Consider the following 20,422-nt stretch of genomic DNA (forward strand, 5'->3'; position numbering starts at 1 on the left):
ACGTTCAAATTTCTAACAAGCAACTGATTATAAATGACGGTAAAAGATAATACGGTTAAGCTAATCGGAAGACTCTGTAGCTCCCCCAATTAAACATTTAAGTGTACAATTTACTCCCTTTTGTAAGATTAAATGTGGCATCTTGCAGTCCACACGTGACGAAGGCGCTGATCTTATCCATCGTTGTAAATCCAGTATATCATGAGTGGAAACTAGAGTGTCAACCCATCTGTGAAGGCCTCACAGTTTACACTTTTTTTGTTCTGGTTAGCACTCTTTGGTGACACTTCACTGGAAGGTGCAGAAGACTCATGACATGACATGATTCCCGCTGCTATCATTCTGTCAATTATGCCACTTTTGATTGTTTTTTTTTTTCGCCTTCTAATTTCATAATTAATATAATTAATTTTACATTCCTGAAAACTTGATGAGCATCACCACTTTAAACTTGTCTGAGAAACATAGATGCCTGTAATTCAAGTTAGGTCTGCCTTCATAATTCACTGGGTTTGTATCCCTTGTTGCTCTTTTGTTGTTTTGGGGTTTTTGTGTGTGTTAACAGCGCATGAAGGCATTGTGGATTACTGCCCTAATTTGTGGTGACATGAATTTGAGTGGAACAAAAATTTGGGTTGCGACTGAGGAAGAAGGTGGGTCAGGAGGCTGGACCGTTTGAGATTCACCAGTGTAGGAAATAGTGAATAAGTTATTTTACTGTTAGGCAGCAAATATTTAATCTAATCATAACCTTAAAAAGACAGTCATATTGAATGTGAAGGATCTGTCTATATTTAAAAGACCAAAAATATCACGGTGTAATTAAAGTACATTATTAAAACAAAGCTACAGATTTACTCTACAAGCTTACAACATCCCACATCACCGCATATAAAAGGAGAAAGAGAACAATGCGGGCTTAGAGATTGTTAGCTTCCTTTTGAAGTTACTCATTCAAGACTGGAAGATGGAGCTGACAGGGTTATTTTTGGACAATAAAAAAAAATGTGCTGTGATTAATGGTTCAAAACAAAAACTCCTACCCCAAGAAAGAGTGCTCAGAGGACAGTAGCCGTGGAGCTGATAGTCCATATGAGCCGACACCACTAAATTTTTGCTGGTATCATAGATGTATTATGGAGCTCAGCCCTTGGTTTATTACATACACTCACCACAAAGAATAACAGCCTAAATCAACCTAAGAGCCATGTCATTTGTGACATGACTCCCGTAGAGCGACTCAGCCTGATGTCATCTGATCTCGGCGGGTGAAAGCCCATCCACGGGAAATTCAGAAGCACCTTAATGGCACCTTTTCAAACCGCTCACCCGCAAGGTTTGAGTGCACACTGTAATTGGTACCATATATCTCATCTTATCACTTTCTGTCTGGAGTACAGAGGGAGCATCTCCTGGAGAGACCTTTTACTCCGGTCATGACACGGGAGAGGTCACCAACATGTAAAAGCGTACCTCCAAAATTTAAATGCATTACAGGCTGCACTTGTAAAGCTCCCTCATCTGCTGTGCAGTGTCATATTTCATAGAGGTTTGACAATGCTGGTGCTTCACAGCTCACATAAAAAGGCTTCATTTTCTGCTTCCTAGCAGGACCATTGTTGAATGTTCTATCTCACATCTCTGCTGTACTCATTCTGGTTCCTCACAGTAACATATTGTTCATTGTCACTGGTTCGAGGGATATTAATGAAGGTGATTGCTCTATCTTCCACATGTATTTGGACTCAATGCCTCTCTATTTAACTTGAGTTGGATGATTCTCAATCATAATTTCCTGTGACACATTTTTCAAGCCAGCGTATTGCATTAAATGTGAAAGGTTGTGATATTTGTTCTTGTATTAGCCATTTGAAAGCATTCAGAAGGTTACAACGAGCCACGTCACATCTTTTCTGTCGTGCTGACATCTGTCTCTCTGTCTTTTAAATTTTCTTTTTCAGATTCAGAACGCCGACGATGTTTTGATTACTCCCTTGGAAAAGTTTCGCAAGGAGCAAATCGGTGCTGCGAAGGTGAGATATCACCTACATGCACAATTAGCAGCTGAGCATTGGAGGAAATGTCTTCTGACATGTTTTGCCTCATTTCTTCACCCCCTTCATCTGCTTCTCAGTATAGAATTTTTTTAAATAACAGTAAAGCGTGATACTGGCTTGCTCCTAATTAATTAATAAAATCAAAAATGTCGGTTTGTAATTGTGATTTTAGAAGTTATATTTAGTTAGAGGTGGCAAATTATAAACTAAACAATGCTGTATCTTTGATGCATGGACACATTTCCCAAATTGGCCTTTCTGTGTGTAATCTGCAAAACAAATTTATGAAACTATATTTTACAAATAGGGTTACCCTATTGTAATGTATTTTTATGCAAATAGGAAACATTATTTGGTAATCTGCAAAGGCACCTCTGCCAATCTTTAGCTACATGCACTCTAAATATAATTTGTTTCTTCAAAGTTACCATTGCATGATCAAGCAGCAAGAGCTTGTATAATGTATGAACTGTAAATTTACCTTATCTGATACACCTTTGGAATCAGATTACTGTAATCATGTTACATGTAATGCATTACTCCCTGACTTATTGGATATAGAGGATTGATATCAGTCGGGGTTTTCAGAGTGTTGCTTGAAGGCATCCTGGTTTCACAGTGGACATGTTGTTAAGGCTGGAGCTGCCTGCACAGAGCCGAGTGGGTTTATTGCTACAAACCATGCTTTCATATCTGGCCAACGCAAAGGCATAAAATGAAAGTAGAGCAGCTTGTTTGTGGTCACTCCCTTGGTGAGATCACACATGAACAAGCTGGTAGAACTCGAGCCTTTACACAGCTCTCCCACTGAGTTTCTGAGGCCACTGCTTATTCCATACTGGACTATGAATCATTTGCACATGTTTACCTAGCCCTGATCCCCCATGGGGGACATCTCAGCCTCAAAGTCAGAGTCTCTCCCATTTTGATTTATTTTACATGACTTGACAGGGACTGGTCTGCAAAAATAGTCATCACACTGTACTTCTCACTTCAGAAGACAACCTGCAATAAAAAGTACCTTTTTTTTGTCTTGTCAGTGCTGAAGTGTGAACAGCAGTCAAACGCCTCTTTCTGGCAAGACTGAATAACATTTGTAACTTAATGTATCAACCACCGCACCATAATAAAATAGCAAATTTTGGTGCCATTCCTTTCTCTCTCTCTCTCTCTCTCTCTCTCTCTCTCTCTCTCTCTCTCTCTCTATCCCATCACAGTTCTCTGTTATTGCACAGACTGTCTATGTTTATAAAATGGTTTCTTAAAAGCCACAGCCCCCGTCACTCCCATGACCGCTTATTTTCTCCCACCACTTCCTCCTAATGGCTCTCTCCTCCTACGGCTTTTCTCCCGCTAAACATTAGCCCAACTAGAGTGAGATAAAAGGCAGACATCGCGAGTGGCTGAGCAACTTTCCACTGTTCTGAGAATCTGGCGCGATCTGCAGGCTGTCTGACCCTTCCAGTTACTGCGCTTCAACTCAGAGAAACATCAGATGGACAAACGGGGAGCTCTACCCTTATATGGCTATACTGCAAGTAATCCCACGAGGTTACGTACCAGTGTATCTGCTTCTTAGGCACAAGCACAACACTTCCATGGCCAGGACGCACCAGCAGATTGACTGCAGCACAATAGGACATCTAAGACACAGTCCGTTTCACTCAAGGCTGAGCAAAATGTTTTAGAATAAACCCCCTGAGACTTTGCACTGTCTATAGTAAATACACATCGAGAAAGCCATGACAACTCAAACAATCACGTATTTTCCCCGGAACACCGTATGTGCTGGCTGCCAAACTGTGTTGAAGACCTGAAACATTACATTTCCTTTTTTTTTAGTTTCAGATATATTTTTCTGTGAGCTGGAAGTTTACTTCCCAGGCAAAGAACAATGCTTTTAGAACTGAATTAAGGAAATGAAAGTCTGTCCTGGTTTTAGTTTAGTTGTACTGATTTCTGTCACAATGTCAACAGTCATCATGTTTAGTATTCATGCACTATGCACAAAACATTCTCCTTTGCCTTGCCTGAAGCGCCAATATTTAGTTGCATATCAATTTAAAAAAGATAGATATAAGTAAAGGTTTTCAGTCATGGGTTTGAGAAAAGGTACTTACCCAGCTCTACAGACCGATTTTATCATCCCAAGGTTAATGAAAGTATAAAAATACAGTTTGAATCTGCATAATTGAAAACATTTTAGTGTAGCCCCCATAATCATCTGATTTCTGGACACCCTTTGTAAGGCAGTGCATAGTATTGGTGGCCATCTGACTCCCATCCAGGCCTGGTTGCACTCATTCTTCACACAAGGTTAGTGTGGGACCCCTATGGTGCCCCTAATGTTGAACCTAATTGTGCCAAAATATCAGACAGAGAGAATGCTACCCACCAGTTACACACGCCCTGGTATTTTCTTGAAAAAGTGTCTGGTTAAATTTCAAGGGCTTAAATGTGCACGCAAAGTGTGTAGATCAAGCTTCAGGCAGTTTACCTCCAATGGTTGTCAGTTTGTGGGAGCGGAAAAAAGCATATAACAACAGTTAACATAAGAGTTAAGGCCTAGTGCTAAAGTAATGTAACTACTTAATACATCTCTGAAAGAACATTTTCTATGTATGAGCAATTGTGTTCACGTTTCCACATCACATTTATAGAAGTAATTTGCAAAACAATTTGGAAACAGCCTTCCATTGTCAAACTCTGTACATACATAATTCTGTATGCTAACTATAAAACAGACAAGTAATTTTGGCCAAAACAAACTTTTGGATGGAAGGGGAATTTAATGGCCTCTAGTTCAGTCCTGATAATACCAGCAAATGGTGTCAAAACAAACTTTCTAATCTTACATACAAGAACTTTACTTGATTTAAAAAAAAAAAAAAAAAAGAAAAGACAAATGTCAAACCAAGTGTTCCAACACTTGCCTGGGCAAAGTATTTATGTATCATAGGCTGTGATCTTATTTGCCCTCTGCACAGCACAGTCATCCCAGCTGTACTGACAGTCGACCACGTGATGAAAGAATGAAGTGACGTACTCGAGATACACAAACGTATATAGAGGTTGCATAATAAACCTTGCAGATTCGGTTAATATATTAGTCATTCTTTAAAAGAAATACACACTCGAATAAGTCAAAAAATGTAATAGACTTTGAAAACATTTCACCTAATGTCATTGAGGAATACAAGAAATTGAGATGACAGCACTGCAGATGACAGCCTCAAAACTTAGTGGTGCAAAACAAAATAAATACATAAATAATGTGATGGGGATTAAGTATATATCAGTTTGTTATTCCCATGTCTGTCCCATCACTTTCTACTGCGTCGTGACAAATTAAGCAGAAACGCCTCTAAAACAAACTCTCAGAGTAATTTAATTTTCTCCTGATCAATAGAATTTCACGATGCAGTCAATGTAGACCTTGAGAGGTCGGTCTTCACCTATTTCAAAGCAGTCCACTGAAAATATATTAACTTCTTGCCTTTTGTGAAAAGAATATAGATTTGTTAAAACATGAAAATTATTCAAAGTAACGGGGCCTTAAAGTATGGTCGATCAGAGGTATTGTGATATTACTCTGGCATTATATCTGGGGTTTTTTTTAAGTTCCTAACTTGAGAATTCATAGAATTCTGTTTATACTTTTTATCTAACCAATAGTTTTCTCTAACACTATCTTCTACACAATGACTTAATGAGCTGACATAATGGCTTGTAGTCTTGTTACATTACCCTCAAACTCTAAACTGATCCTAATTCTAAAATCTGAATCTTTTAGATGGATATCAAATAACCTCCCGTTACCTGGAACATAGTCAAAAGTAGTCTGAGACAATTCCTTGTGGTCTTACTCACAAGCAAAACTGACCTATGATGTAGTCTAAAACAAGAATATAGCAAATGTAGCTCCTTCTCATCTTAACAAGGACTTCTAAACTTCCAGATAGTTCAAGTTTTTTTTTTTTTTTCACACTTGTTATCTCTGGAGTAGGTGGTGAGTGATCTTGGCAGTGAGAAGCCTTCGGGATCCCTATAGCATACAGTGTAGCGCTTGTCAAAAGACTTCCACTGCATAATAATAAAGCGGCTTTTGAAGTTTGATTTTATGACGATTCAAGCTTTTTTCCCCTTTGAGCTTTACTCAAACTTTAAGAGTTAGTTCTGTATCAGGACTGTGATCCTGTGATATACATATATATATATATATATATATTTTTTTTTTTTTTTTTTTTTTTTTTTGCTGGTGAACCGGAAATATCATTGTTCACCAGCGAAACGTGTATTTCTTAGTTTAGATTTGTTACTTCATGTTTTACAGTAAGCAGAGAGTAAAAGCTATAATAAATGTTCATTTTAGGCTAAAGCTTTGCAGTTCGCCTCACAATGAATATGGTCTATTTAGAAGTCTGTGTTTGTTTTTGAGCACTTCTGAAGCAGATGTTTGTAATTATTTCTCGTTAATTGGCCAACATTTTTACTTTCAGTGATGTCTTCATAGGAAGTTGGAAAGGAGGCAGACACTTTTGGCTTTGCAGCAAAGTCTTTGAGAAAGTAACTGAAAGTAACAGTGGTTTCTCTCCATCTCCCCTTTGGAGCCAAAGACCAGCTCGTGTGGTGGAGCATCAAAATAACCTGGCTATTGCTATTTAATCCCTATTTTGGACAACTGTGCCAATTAGCTGTCTTTAATGAGCTCATGGAGATAGGATGCAAGTTCTCCCTTTCATGTCACGGCTCATAGAATCCATTTAAAATGAACATGTGGTGAAATGTGTTGCACGCGATGCCTTGCTAGCCATTGATGTGTATTTTTTTCCAGCGGGTTGGACAGAAACGAGGAAGTGTGTAACAGTTTGTGATATCTGAGGTAATTTCCCCCATACACACAGAGACGCATTCGTCCTCCATTGCCGCTTACATCTGTTACCATGGTGATGAGAGGCTCAGAAATGATGGCCCTGAGGCTCGTTAGGGCCGGTGTCAAAACTCGGGATGTACAGCTAGCGTCCATATAGCCCTCCTGTGGTCTTCAAGTCTGTTCTCAGCATCCTTTCCTTTTCAAACTGAGAATACCTGATGACCAGAATAAAAGCTGCCAGCAGTTTTTCGTATCATCTTCCTCCCTGCATTGTTATAATGACAATTAGCAGAATTACCCATACTACAGCTGCCATCAAAGCATCCTTAACCGCAACATGAGACTTCGCCAGTGAGAAGTTCCACTACGGAGCAATCTGCATCCGAATATTCTCTTCCTGCATCTGATTTATTCATGAGGACGAACAAAGCAATCAGATGAGAAAATCTCCCAAGTGATAGGTTCATGTGTGTTTTGTACACCAAAGAGTGTCGGGAAGTGCTTTGACTTTATTCAGTCGCAGCTTGCTGATTACTCTCCTGCACTGGCATTAGTTTGTGTCAGACACCTCACGTGTGCTGCAGGGTATGTATTTATCCACACCGGTGTCTTCTGTCCCTAAGTGTTAGGCTTTAAAGCCTTTTTTGCCTGCACCGCGACCACCTTCTTTTGGAGAGTGTTTGCAATTTAAATCATCTTCCCTTCTGATTGCACAAACATATCCGGCGGGTTGGGGGTGTACGCTCAGCACACACACGAACCAACAACCACCTGGTGTTCTGCTGGGGCAGCATTACGGGAGCACCAGTTTATACACATCCTGCTTGGATCACAACAGAGCAGTGCACTTTGGGTGACTTAATCAGGCTGGCTCTGCCTCACATTTTCACTGCACCTCTGAGCCACTGCCTGTTCTTAGTGAGTGTGAAAGAGTTGGTTCAGATGTCTCTGGCATGCTCACACTGGTCAGCAGCGCTGGGAGATTCCTGCTGCGACTGCGGGGTTCAGCTAAACCTAAATCTCTTAATTTAATGTGATCCCCAGTGTGTGTGTGTGTGTGTGTGTGTGTGTGTGTGTGTGTGTGTGTGTGTGTGTGTGTGTGTGTGTGTGTGTGTGTGTTCCCCGGGGCTTCAGTTGTATGCATGCTCACGAAATAATGTCACGTCAACAGCACTCCCAATGGCAGAGCAGACAGTCAGCTCCCCTTTTGTTCTCCAAAAAATATATATATATATTTTAGGCAAATGTATTTCCTGTCAGTGCAATATTATTTTTAATTCATGTGTTTATTTTGCTATCCACCTGTTTATTTTTTCTCTGTTTAAGAAAGGAGGGATCATGCACAATTGATTTTTTTTTCCCCACTCCAGAAAATATCATTTCTGAATGAGCCATCACGAGAAGGATGAAAATAAGATGCTACTACATGAATTTATCTATTGATTTTTGTGCTGTATTTGTAATAGTTATGTAGGAGGGTTACCATGTATCGTGGTGAATTCTTCCATTTTTTGTTTAAGTGCTGTGGGGATTGTTCAGGCAGAACTTCTAGGTCATATCAGTAGCGAGTAGATTAGACTTGCTAAATTTCAGGGCCATGGGAATGAAAACAAACAAGCAGGATCTGGTTACAGTGGCCTTTTCCTCACACTTCCCCCACCCACCCTTATTCTGCCTGTCCTCCAGCTCCTTTATGAATGTTTGCATAGCGAGATGGGCATTAAGTAGGTAAAGCTTGGTTTAGAGGTCAGACTTGCAGATGAGACACTCGAATGCCCTCACACAGACAGGTTCTCCCTGCTTGGGCAGAGTTTGATTAAGGCCTGCAAATTGGATCTTTTTTTGGGGGGTGGAGAGGGGAGGGTGAAATGTTCAATCTATTACTTCATATGCTGTATAGATGGGCATCTGGCATGAAAAGCCCATTTCCCGTGCCGTCCTCAGAGTCCTCCCTGTCTGAATCTTGGGACTCGTGACCACTAAGCTTGACTTGTCTTTGCAGGTGGACAGCAGAGCATAACAAGGACGGAAAATGCAATAAGCATCTAGCCAGCCCTGTCTATAGCAGTGCCAAATGCCTTATGCTATCGGTGATTTACAGTGTTGTATATTTTGCTGTGAACTGATGTGTCCAGCTGTGGCAATGTGAGAATAGCAGCGCATATGTCTTAGTAGTCTTGTTTGATTGTACACATTCGTGCCATGACATTGTCTGCTCGTCATTACACATGTTGTATGCCACTTTTACGACCTGCAATCATCTTTTGGCAGTAATTTGAGGTGACATGTGGCAAATGACATGTGAACATGCAGTTAGACTTCCACCTAGTGGCAATTCAAACACACGTCCAGATCAGGAATAAGTGATACATGTTTGCTCGTGTTTAATCCTTTTATGTGTCTTGTGGACCTTTTTAGGAGGGGAAGAAGAAATTTGATAAGGAAACGGAGAAATACTACTCCACACTTGAGAGACACCTCAACGTATCCTCCAAAAAGAAGGAGTCATATCTGCAGGAGGTGAAACCAAAACAAATTTTCTCGTGCTCAACATGTCTTTGCATAAGTCTGTTTTATGGTCAGCTGGGTGCCTTCGAAAAATGAAGCTTGTGTTTCACTATTCTTTTCTCCTTCCTTCTTTAAGCACTAACTCTGTAAGCATTAACTCTTTGTCCACACAGTGCTCTCTGAGGTTGACCCCTGTCTTTGTAATAGTGCTAACCTTGGTGTGTTTGTTCATTCTCAGGCTGACATGCAGATTGATAAGGAGAGACAACTCTTTTATGATGCATCCCTTGAGTATGTTTTCAAAATCCAAGAAGTGCAAGAAAAGAAGAAGTTTGAGTTTGTTGAGCCGGTAAGATTTGACATATTTCTGTGCGTGATCTCGTGATGAATGCAGTAATTGCTTAGTCTTTGTTGCCACATTTAAATAAAACATTAGTTTGAGTAGCTTCAACAAAATAGGAGTGGCTCGTTGTACTTCTCCTAGAAACGGCTTTTTAAATGTCTGTTATCACCTCCCTTAAGTAAAGGCGGGAACAATTAACCACCTCTCAGGTATATACAATATATATGTACACTTGTATATTGCACACATTTGTCACCCTCATCACAAATTCACTGTAATATAGTCAGTACATTTGGGGAAGATTGTGGTTAAATTAGATAAATTGTTTGTTGTTGAGCAAGACAAAGTGAAGGTGCAAATCAAAGGCTTTACAGACATGTGGATTCAATGCTAACATCTTTCGTGCAGAAGTTGCAGGAAACATTAAATTCTCTTGATGTTAAATGTCTTGCAACGTGAGATGGGAGCAAAGTGGCTGTTTCAAAAGTCCCACTGCCATTTGTTTACATCCACTGGCAACCTACCGACAACCTGGGCCGCTATAATGTAAATCTTCAAGCCCCAGATAGTGCTGAGGAAAATGACAAGGCTCAACCTTGCCTGTGATGAATTTGGGCACAGATAAGATGCTTCATCCTTGAACATTTGATATACCAGGCCTCATCCTAGAAATCAAATCAGTGGTTGTGTCTGAGGATTTGACTGAGAGCATCTCTATGTTTGCGGGATCCTCAATGCTCGAGATGGTATCGGTTTTTACTGCTGGTGCTTTTTTGCCACAATGGTCAAGGATGTTTGTGTGTTATACAGAAAATAAGATCAATATCTGTCAGCCATGAAGAACAGCAACTTTCTCAAACTTAACTCTTATTTTATTTTGCCATCATACTATGTACAGTGTTCAGAGCATCAATACGAAGATGTTTAATTTCATGGAATTTGCTAATTATTAATATTGACAAGTTAATTTGTTTTAACTGACTGTGCTGCATTACAATGTAATTGGAGTTCTTCTCCAAAAGTGGATACCCACAGAGTGACATTTACTACAACAAAATGATTGATAGCACAGAATTAAAACAAATCATGCAGCTTTTAGATGACACTCTGATAATTAAATGTGTTGTTAAAAAATACAAACTCACATCAGGCTGGATACTTTGTGTTTTAGAGACAAGAAATGATAATTGTGATATTATGCGAGGGATTATTGTTTCAGGTGTTTAAAATGGATGTTCTATTTTAAAATATTGCTTTTAACAAATTATACCTCGTATGAATCGGTAATCAAGCTCTATAATGTTTATTAACTCAATAAATCGCCATTAAATATTGTTTCTCTCCAGCTCCTGGCCTTTCTTCAGGGTTTGTTTACATTCTACCATGAAGGATATGAGCTGGCTCACGAATTTGAGCCATACAAACAGCAGCTCCAGTTCAACCTGCAGAACGTAAGTCTTAACACCTCAGGGCTTGTATACAAAGGCAACCAGCCACGTAATCAGATTCTGCAGCTTATCATACCCTGATATAACAAGCGGAGTTTTCACAAATGGATAACTGTGTGGTTAAATGAAATTCTTTGCTGCCTAGGATCGATATTTTCAGTGTTGCGTTGCTGGCAGTTACTGCAGGCCATTTAATGGTACTGTGTCAAAAATAACTCTGAGTTGGGAGTAAAAGTGCAGCTGCTGCCATGCCCTCTGCCTCCATAACTATGACCTCACCACTTGCGGCCTGAGGGTCCAAATTTCTCTCTGACCCTAAATGTCAACGCCATTGACCTGACAATTTCCAGTCCGTAACCCTTTCTCCAAGTCTGCCGAGAGCTATAAAAGGAACTGGAGAAGGTGAGACTGTCTCAGCACTAAGAGATATGAAACAGCCGCATATTGACCTTCTTGACTCAAAAAAGAAGATAACACCTGAGTTTTTGTCCTTATTTTAGATCATCTCAAGTAGATCCATTCAATATAATAGTAAAAATGGGATTCGAAAGAGAAGCTGTATCTATATTTCCAATTAGATTGCAAATTATTCTTTCCCCCAAGGTGTTCTCACACAGCTGCACAAATAGCAATCATTTGTCAGTTGTTTGACATGTATTTGTTGCTGGAGGAAGAATTAGGGTATTCTTAAAATGAGAAAAGATGCAAGTACACAAGAGTTCATCTGTTAATGGTATGATAACATAATCTGGTGTTTTCCACCTAGACTAGAAACAACTTCGTGAGCACCAAACAGGAAGTGGAGAAGCTGATGAAGAGGATAAGGTCTGCGGATCAGGACTATAAACCTCCAGGCCAGTGGACGATGGAAGGCTTCCTGTATGTCCAGGAGAAACGTGAGGCTTCCCTCGCTGCGCTCCCAGCCCTCCAGGCCCTCCAGGCCCTCCAGGCCCTCCAGGCCCTCTCCCTCTCTCCTTTCACTTATAAGTGCATGGTTTTACACCCATCACCATAAACATGTCTGGACTTCTCTCAGGCCTCTGCAGAAGAGATCCTCTCACACAGAACTCATAATTCATCCTGTTTACCAATTCTCTTTGATGTGCTCTCAAATGCGGGAGGGAGAAGGGGGTTGCCACAAATGATAGATTTCTATCAGCAGCTATAAACAACTTTTGATTCATCACCCATTAATTGCAAATTGATTTTCAGAAGTCCGTCCAGAAGGCTGTGATTCAGATAAAAAATAATTTTGTCCCTGCTACTATTTTCTTCTTCATTTTTCTGTCCTAGGTCCTCTGGGATGTACTTGGACACGTCACTACTGCACGTATGAGAAAGGCAGGAAGACCTTCAGCATGAGCAACACTGAAAACAAGTCAGCTGGGAAGCAGGTAGTTTAGTTTAGTTTAGTTTAGTTTAGTTTAGTTTAGTTTAGTTTAGTTTAGTTAAAATTGCACATGCACAGACTGAGCCAGTGTAATCATGAAACAAACATCCTGCTTGAGGCTTATAAGATTGTCTAACCCCAGAGGGTGGAGGGAAAAAGTCACAGAACTGCAGATTGGGCACAGGAAACAAAAGACTTGTTAACTCAAGGTGACAAAAATGGTTCAAAGATTACAAAATCCACAAATAACAAGAAAGGGAAACTCGAGGAGGCGAAGCAACCTTCTCACAGACAGAGTTAGTGCATCTTGTTTTGCGCGTGATGTTCTTAATTTGTAAGGATTTATGCTTGATGCTGTGAAAATAACTTAATGAGACTTCATGCAGATCAAATGATTACTGATAATTATTTCCAAAATGATTTCACACTTTGTGTCTTCGATCTGCAAACTGCCTCCACCATTCAAGTTTTTTCATGTACTAACTGGATGATCATATTGATTTTTTTTTAGACTTTTTTTTGCATTTGCACATGTGGATTTAGAGATCAAACCTCAACAAGTGTGTTTATGTTTCTATCTTTCATTTTGGTTTACATTTACTAATGGATGGTGTGTTTATTTTTAGAATGGTCTTGTCCTGAATCAGCCAGAGATGTTCAAGCTCAAGTCCTGCATTCGGAGGAAAACAGACTCCATCGACAAGCGCTTCTGCTTTGACATTGAAGTGATGGAGAGGTCTGTGATGCATATTCACAAAAATGGGCTGAAAACGTTCAAAAAACGCAATAATAAATGCTGTTTGAAGAAAACGATTAGGGAAAAACATTTCTCATCACCTAATTCAATATCCACAATTTGGCTCCTGGAAACTAGTTCATCAAAATAGCTCTTGCATATGTAAACAACGGTGAAGGATGCAGAGGTTAAACACAATTACAACTAACTTATTTTAGGATTGATGAACTGCATGTGAAATTTTGTTCTCATGCACTTTGAGGTTCTGTTGAACCCACCGATACTGGAAATTAACCTACATTAGCACTGGAGTACACAACCTTTAAACATGCAAGTTCTGTTCAGGTTTGATTAACATCTTCAAAGACTCCAGTGTACCAGTGTTAGATGTCTTCAGCTTTGTTTGTTTCCTGCATGTTCCTCAAGTTCTCTCCCTGTCGAGCTCTTGTTTGCTGTATGTCTCCAACATCAATATTTATTCTATTTTTGAACCCATTCCGTCTTTTCTCTGTGTTCATGTCAATTTAGAAATGACATCTATCGTGGAACTCTTTTCAGACCGCTTCGGTTTTTCTGTAAAGTCCGGTATGTGAACTGACCAGTGCTGCCCTTTTCAGAGCAGTTGCATGTGCTGCATGTGTGCTGCTAATCGTACTATTCACTCCATCTCAAATCCAAACCTAATGAAATGCTGTTGCCTTCCTACCACTTCACATAATCAGACATCACATGGTCAATATGGGCTAGAGGATGCAGACATTGAGCCGATAATTAATTGATCATTTTGCCTCTTTTTAGATGTATGAAATGTTTTAGCTGTGTGGAAAAATTTATAATTGATTTGTAATCATTTGGCCAACTCCTAATCCCATTCCCCTTTAAAACGTACTGGAGAATGGGATTGGGGATTAGCCAAACATCAGAGACTTTTAGTGACTGTCAGCTGATTAACACTGGCTCAATTGTCCAAGCCATGCGTAATTACAACTTGATATGAGCTAATTATTGTGATGTGTACTTGAGAAAATAGAGTTGGCGCATCACTGTGTGTTAATGTTGCACTGCAGCAGCGGGCCCAGCACTGCTCACCCTTGGCGAGTGTTGCTGAGCATGGACAATAACTGCAGTTTATTCGCAGGACAACTCATTTATCATAAACTGCGATGCCCCAAGGTGCATGTTCCAACCACAAGGACAATGTGGGCCAAGCTCCAGTCAGCTTCAAGCTCATTCATTCTTCCTCATTATAATAAACATGTTGTTACACCTATAATAAGCCATAATCAGGCCAACCATCTTAGAACCATCATACAAATGATTGGTTCACCCAATTTACTAAAGGGGTATTTCATTTTAGCCATGCAAATATTTGTATTTTATTTGCCCAGGTTTTGAGATCTCTGTCTCTAAAGCATCCACTGCCAACTCGGTGAATATGATATCATTTGTTATGCTCAATGTTTAAAACAAACAAAACCGTAGCATGTCTTTCAAAAAGAATATCCCTGATGCTCTGGATAACACGCAGACCTCAGGGTCAACCGTTTTCATTGGGACTTTCAGAAAATACTTTCAATGAAAACTGATGCCAGGTTGTTTTATGTATCAGAGCAACAGAGTCACTGTTTCTGGAAAGACATCTTGCTGTTGAATCTTTTAAATGTTTTCGATGTTGTGAGCATCACAAATATAAATATTTCCATCCACATCCAATGTATTGGGTTTGAGGCATTAATATTTGACAGCTCAAAACCTGGTCCAAGAAATCCAAATGTGTCTGCATGACAAGATACCACTGGAGCTAAATAAAAAAAGAAAAAAGTTTTTTTGTTTTTTTTAAATTTGGTTGAAATTACCTATATATTGTAACACATGGAAGTTGGACATGGCCCTGCTAGTACTAACTATCACCACTGAGTGGGTTTACGTATCATCAGATAATGCTGTATCATCATGTTACCACCAACTGAAACAGTGCTACAAATCGAGTACAGATAACGCTCAGAGCCGTTTCGAGCTATGTAGCATCTAGGAAGGTTCGATAAGATAAAAGTATATGCATGCTGGGTGCATATCACACTGATATTGAGCACATGTAGCTTTTAATTGGGAGTGGAATGTGAAGCACAAAGCCAAGCGAGGGCACAGTTTGAAGTCAAGCATTTGCACATAAGCTATTTTAGTTACACTAGTCCTTTTATAGTGCTCTCAGCCAGTGTAAACATGGTCTGTCCAGGGGCCCCAAGGCAATGAGATCAGACTGAGACCAGCTTTTCTCTGAAATCTTTCCAGGCATGGCGTTATGACACTGCAGGCACTGTCAGAGTCCAACAGACGATTGTGGCTGGAGGCCATGGATGGCAAGGAGCCGGTGAGGAACTCTGCCTGTTTGTCTTTGAAATATTCATTTTGTGCTGGCTGCTGTTTGACCACAATGGTTTTACTTTGTTTTTTTGACAAAAAAACAAAACAAAACACAATTTAATTATTGGTCGCTGGCTCCCTCTTCTGGTGGCTACCAGTTAGGTATTTTTAAGAAACCATGACCGCACCACCTACTTGTGTTAATAGTAGGACAGTCCAATTAAAGCATGGGAGCAGTGGGAAAAACTGTTACAATATCTTCTTTCTGCGATTTTGTTTATTTTTAAAGCAGAAGGCTCGTTAACTTAATAATGATTTTTGTAAACTTTCTCTAGATTTACAACCTGCCAGCCATATTGAGCAAAAAGGAAGAGAGTAAGTGTGTTTTTCTTTCCAAACCACTTTCATCGTTGAAATGCCAAATTTAGGTTTCTAAGACTTGGAATAAGAGACTGAAATAGGCAACACAACCAGTTCCAAATAAGCAATTTGTTACCTCTAGCTATCTCTGTTCATTTACACAATTATTTGACATACACCCACTCAGACATAGCAGAGCCTTCCAGCACAGAGCTGGTATCTTATTAGTTTGAGAGCAGTAATACGGGAGCGCTTATTATTCCTACATGATGCTTGGGTAACCCATGCGGTAAGTGACATGTCAACCCATATTCTTTCTTGTTTTACAGCATTTCTTAATGAAGCAGGCTTTAACTTTGTGAGGAAATGCATTGACTTGGTCGAGCTGAGAGGTGAGGTATTTAAATCTCTCGGTATGACTTCAATGCACTTTGGTAATGATTATTATTATTAAGAATGGGCTTCATTCATTGGTGGTCATGACAACACAATTGCATTAGTCTTTAACTGTGCAGAATCCTTTGTTCCAGTTCATTTATTTCCTTTTTCACGAAGGCATAACTACGATGGGACTGTACAGAATTGGAGGAGTCAACTCAAGGGTGCAGAAGCTGATGACCACAGTGTTTTGTAAGTAGCTAAAGTTATAAAAAAAAAAAAAGTATGATCTGTAAAACTTCTCACACAACACGCAGCAAAACAAAGAGATCTTTCTGTAACTCATAAGTGCCTGATTCACCACGTTGCTTTTTTGGGGGGCTTTAAAAGCTCCAGTACTTGAACAGTTCAGGTTTTGCCACTGTCTTTGGTTGAATCCAGTGTTTTATCAAAGCAGAGTAAGGAAAGAGGTCCTCTTTGTGGTGTGACAGTGTAAAAGTCATCTGGCCTCGTATTACTTTGTCATTACTTCATTGAATTACCAATCACATACATTTTATACGTTTGAAAAGGAAAATGTCTGAACGAATTACTAAAAATCTCTCCAAAGCTCGATCTCCATCTCTGTGAGACACCACACATGTACTTTTGTGCACTTACATTGATTTTAGATTATCCTCTTGAGTCTCTCTAACAAGGAGACGGGCAGTATTTTTGATTCTCAGTTAAATAGCTTGTCGGGTCATGTTAGGTTGCATTTTTTTCTTCAGACAGTTTACAGCTTAATAGCTGTGGTGACATAAAAATCCAATGTGTGTCCAATAGCATCCAAAGCACCTGTGGATATGGACCTGGATCCAGAGATGTGGGACAACAAAACCATCACCAGCGGTCTGAAGAATTACCTCAGGTCAGCTCGCCCTGCCGGCTGCGTGTGCTTAACTGTCAGGAGTCATCATTGCCCCCATAAAGCCTCTTTGAAACCTCCCTGGTGTTAGTCATGCATTTAATGCTGTCAGTGACGTACAAAGGAAGGCGGCTGCATTCAAAGGACCCGTGTCACTCAGGAAATAAATGGGAACTGTTCTTTTCATTCAATAGGTGTCTCTCTGAGCCTCTAATGACTTTCAAGCTCCACAAAGATTTCATCTTGGCTGTCAGTAAGTTATGAAAGTTACTTAAAGCTGTAGTATTTTTTTTTTTTTTACTATTTTCACTCTATTCCCTTTTAATATTATGAATGAAAGAAGGATTCTGTAGTTGTCAGCATGGTCAAATTCACTAAAGAAGCATGCACATCTGATACTGTTACCGATATCTGATGTGGATGTTTGTGGGTAAATAGTATTTATCCCAAAATATATCACATTTTAATTTGAAAATTGTACAAAACATATGTGAATTGGAATAAATTCTAAAAGGGAATTGACTTTGAATTTAGTCATTTGGAGTGTGATAGCTTTGTCAGCACTACATCCAGGTCCTGACGGTAGGAAAATCAAATGTGCAAAGATTGAACCAATTCATCTGATTACATCATGTCTGTCTTATGTTTCTGTCATGACATGTCAAGCCGAGAAGTTAAACTGGGTTCATGTCTGCTCCTTTGTGTTTTCATACTCATCTGCATTGACTGTCTGATCTTGAACAGTTTGATGGGTATTTTTTATGTATGTGTAGATAAAATTTTGATTTGAAAAAATCAGACATTGTTATGCGACTGCAGTTATATTGATCACACATTGCCAAGGCAGTATAGTAATTTCAATAGACTCCTATCACCGCCGCTGTGATACTTATTGGACAGATCTAAAATATTATTCTAAAAATCAATAGTTGCCAACTTGGCGTTTCTAATTTTAGTATTGATTCCTGATTATTTAAACTCATTTTTCTTTTCCTCAGAGTCAGATGACCAGAACTACAGGGTGTGTGCTGTCCATGCTCTGGTTCATAAGCTGCCGGAGAGGAACAAGGAAATGCTGGAGTTACTAATAAAACACCTTGTCACGTACGTGTTCCTGTAATGAGCTAGTTACACTGCAGCCTTAAAATAAAGAGTGTCCCTCAGAGAAAAGATGAAAATTGCCGAGTCTAATTAAAGTGTCTTCATAGTTCAGGGACCACACAGTGCATTTGTAGGTGTCTCTGAAACTGTCAACATCTGGTAGACGCTAAAGATGTCACCGCATGGTTTAGAGTTAGCGTTCTGAAAGTATGAGCAGAGAGCAGAATCCTACACTCGTATAATATAAGTCGATGTCTTTTATATGCAGAGTTTCCACACAAAACCAGTTCAACCTGATGACGGTGTCAAACCTGGGTGTCATCTTTGGGCCCACTTTGATGCGGTCACAGGAGGAGACGGTGGCCGCCATGATGAACATCAAATTCCAGAACATTGTGGTTGAAATACTTATCGAGAACTTCAACAAGGTGAGTCATCGCTCTGCTTGGGATGTACAGCATGTTTGTCATTTTATTTGCACCATTTAACATATTCCTTTTCCATGTATTTCTTACATTAACGGTCTTCATTGCAAATTGATGCTATCACTATTCTTACAAAAGCTTTTTAGAGAATAGATTTATGGCACCACATGCAGGTGACGGACATGTTTAATATCTGTGATAGTATGGGTAGTTTCATAGTGCAGTATCAATATAAAGCTACAGTTTAGATACAGTTTATGAAAGAAATATGTTCAGTGTTGATACCACTGGTTGTATAATATTTGCAGGGTGTTTAATGACAACCCCAAGCTATAAAGTGATAGCTATCTCGGTAAACAGAGTTTTGGTTAATTTGATTGTTGACAACATTTATATGTCTCATGGTGTAGATGTAATTTCACATTGCATACAGTATATTGAGTTACACAAAACTTGCAAAGAAACTTCCAAAGCCCAACTGAATTTCCAGCATGTATGGGAATACAAATATCATGTGGTTGTCTTCAGTAATCAGTGCTCCTTTCTGGACCCGCAGATTTTCCACCAGCCTCCAGACCCCAACGTGCCCCTGCCCCAACCCCAGAGCCGCCCTGGCTCTCGCAGGAGCAGGGCCATCTGTCTGGCTCCTGGGCCCCGGAAACCCCGCAGCCTCTACACCCCAACACTGTGCCTGGCAGATGCAGAAAGTGAGTATCAAAGCAGTGATCACTGCCACGTGTCATCACGCCACAATTTGCCAAAATCTGTCAGTGGACTGTCAGAGTCACCTCGAGATGAGGTTGTTGTTTTTTTCAAGTCTTTGGAAATAAACTTCCAAATGAATCCTATATTTTCAGAATGAGGTATTTTCTCTGAGCAATAAAGTGACTGTAATCGCTTCCTTCCTCAGCAGGTTTTAATGAGGGCCTTGTATGCCTCTCCTCTGGTCCCTGCATAGGTGACACTCTCAGCAGCAGTCCAAGCAGCACCCCCATGGGCAGCATTGAGTCTCTGTCATCCCACTCCTCTGAGCAGAATACTTCCTCCAAAACAGCTTCCTCTGGATGGAAGACAAGTCAGGACAAGTCGCTCCTGGACCTCCGCCGGACGCCATCACAGCACTCAAATGGCCCCGGGAGCACCGTATGTGTCAGCAGTCCAGAGTCCAGCTCCAGGGAGGACACAGGCCGCACAGATGGAGAGTCAGAGGACGCTCTTAGCCTGTCCTCAGTCAGCACAACACCACGGCTGTCTCCTGCACCCAAAAAAGCCCCCCACTTCCGCACTGACATCAGGCCAGTGCTGCTGAGCCGCTCTGCTGCTCCCTCTCTGAAATCACTGCATACATCTGAAGGTAGGATAATTATCTCCCGGGCTTCCAAAGACTGATAGCCCCCATTGACTTAACGATCATTTAAAACATTATTTACATGACTCACTTCATGAGTTATTTGGTGCAGCATCAGCCGTTTCAGTGTCAGACTTTTGTGTTTTTGTGTCATTTACGAGGAGAGACAAGTTATTATTTGTGT

At 40.1% G+C, this 20,422-nt stretch overlaps 1 protein-coding gene across 2 annotated transcripts in view; it reads left to right on the top strand.

Annotated features, from left to right (window-relative positions):
- LOC138205312 (rho GTPase-activating protein 42) overlaps nucleotides 1-20,422 on the top strand; it is a 57,311-nt gene that overhangs the window by 32,803 nt on the left and 4,086 nt on the right. Inside the window, exons 4-21 of one of the 2 annotated variants that reach the window (XM_069161221.1) lie at nucleotides 1,962-2,033; nucleotides 9,349-9,450; nucleotides 9,677-9,787; nucleotides 11,128-11,232; nucleotides 11,996-12,125; nucleotides 12,523-12,623; nucleotides 13,246-13,355; nucleotides 13,884-13,940; nucleotides 15,648-15,726; nucleotides 16,055-16,094; nucleotides 16,409-16,471; nucleotides 16,635-16,709; nucleotides 17,283-17,367; nucleotides 17,559-17,617; nucleotides 18,363-18,468; nucleotides 18,734-18,893; nucleotides 19,447-19,597; nucleotides 19,849-20,244. In XM_069161221.1, the coding sequence (XP_069017322.1) occupies nucleotides 1,962-2,033; nucleotides 9,349-9,450; nucleotides 9,677-9,787; nucleotides 11,128-11,232; nucleotides 11,996-12,125; nucleotides 12,523-12,623; nucleotides 13,246-13,355; nucleotides 13,884-13,940; nucleotides 15,648-15,726; nucleotides 16,055-16,094; nucleotides 16,409-16,471; nucleotides 16,635-16,709; nucleotides 17,283-17,367; nucleotides 17,559-17,617; nucleotides 18,363-18,468; nucleotides 18,734-18,893; nucleotides 19,447-19,597; nucleotides 19,849-20,244 (2,002 nt within the window). The remainder of the gene's footprint in view (nucleotides 1-1,961; nucleotides 2,034-9,348; nucleotides 9,451-9,676; nucleotides 9,788-11,127; nucleotides 11,233-11,995; nucleotides 12,126-12,522; nucleotides 12,624-13,245; nucleotides 13,356-13,883; nucleotides 13,941-15,647; nucleotides 15,727-16,054; nucleotides 16,095-16,408; nucleotides 16,472-16,634; nucleotides 16,710-17,282; nucleotides 17,368-17,558; nucleotides 17,618-18,362; nucleotides 18,469-18,733; nucleotides 18,894-19,446; nucleotides 19,598-19,848; nucleotides 20,245-20,422) is intronic. The other variant, XM_069161222.1, reaches the window with a different exon arrangement.

The sequence above is a fragment of the Embiotoca jacksoni genome, unplaced genomic scaffold (genome assembly GCF_022577435.1).
Source record: "Embiotoca jacksoni isolate LCO1_2020_lvr unplaced genomic scaffold, fEmbJac1.0.p SCAF_28, whole genome shotgun sequence".
In the NCBI taxonomy this organism is placed as follows: Eukaryota; Metazoa; Chordata; class Actinopteri; family Embiotocidae; genus Embiotoca; species Embiotoca jacksoni.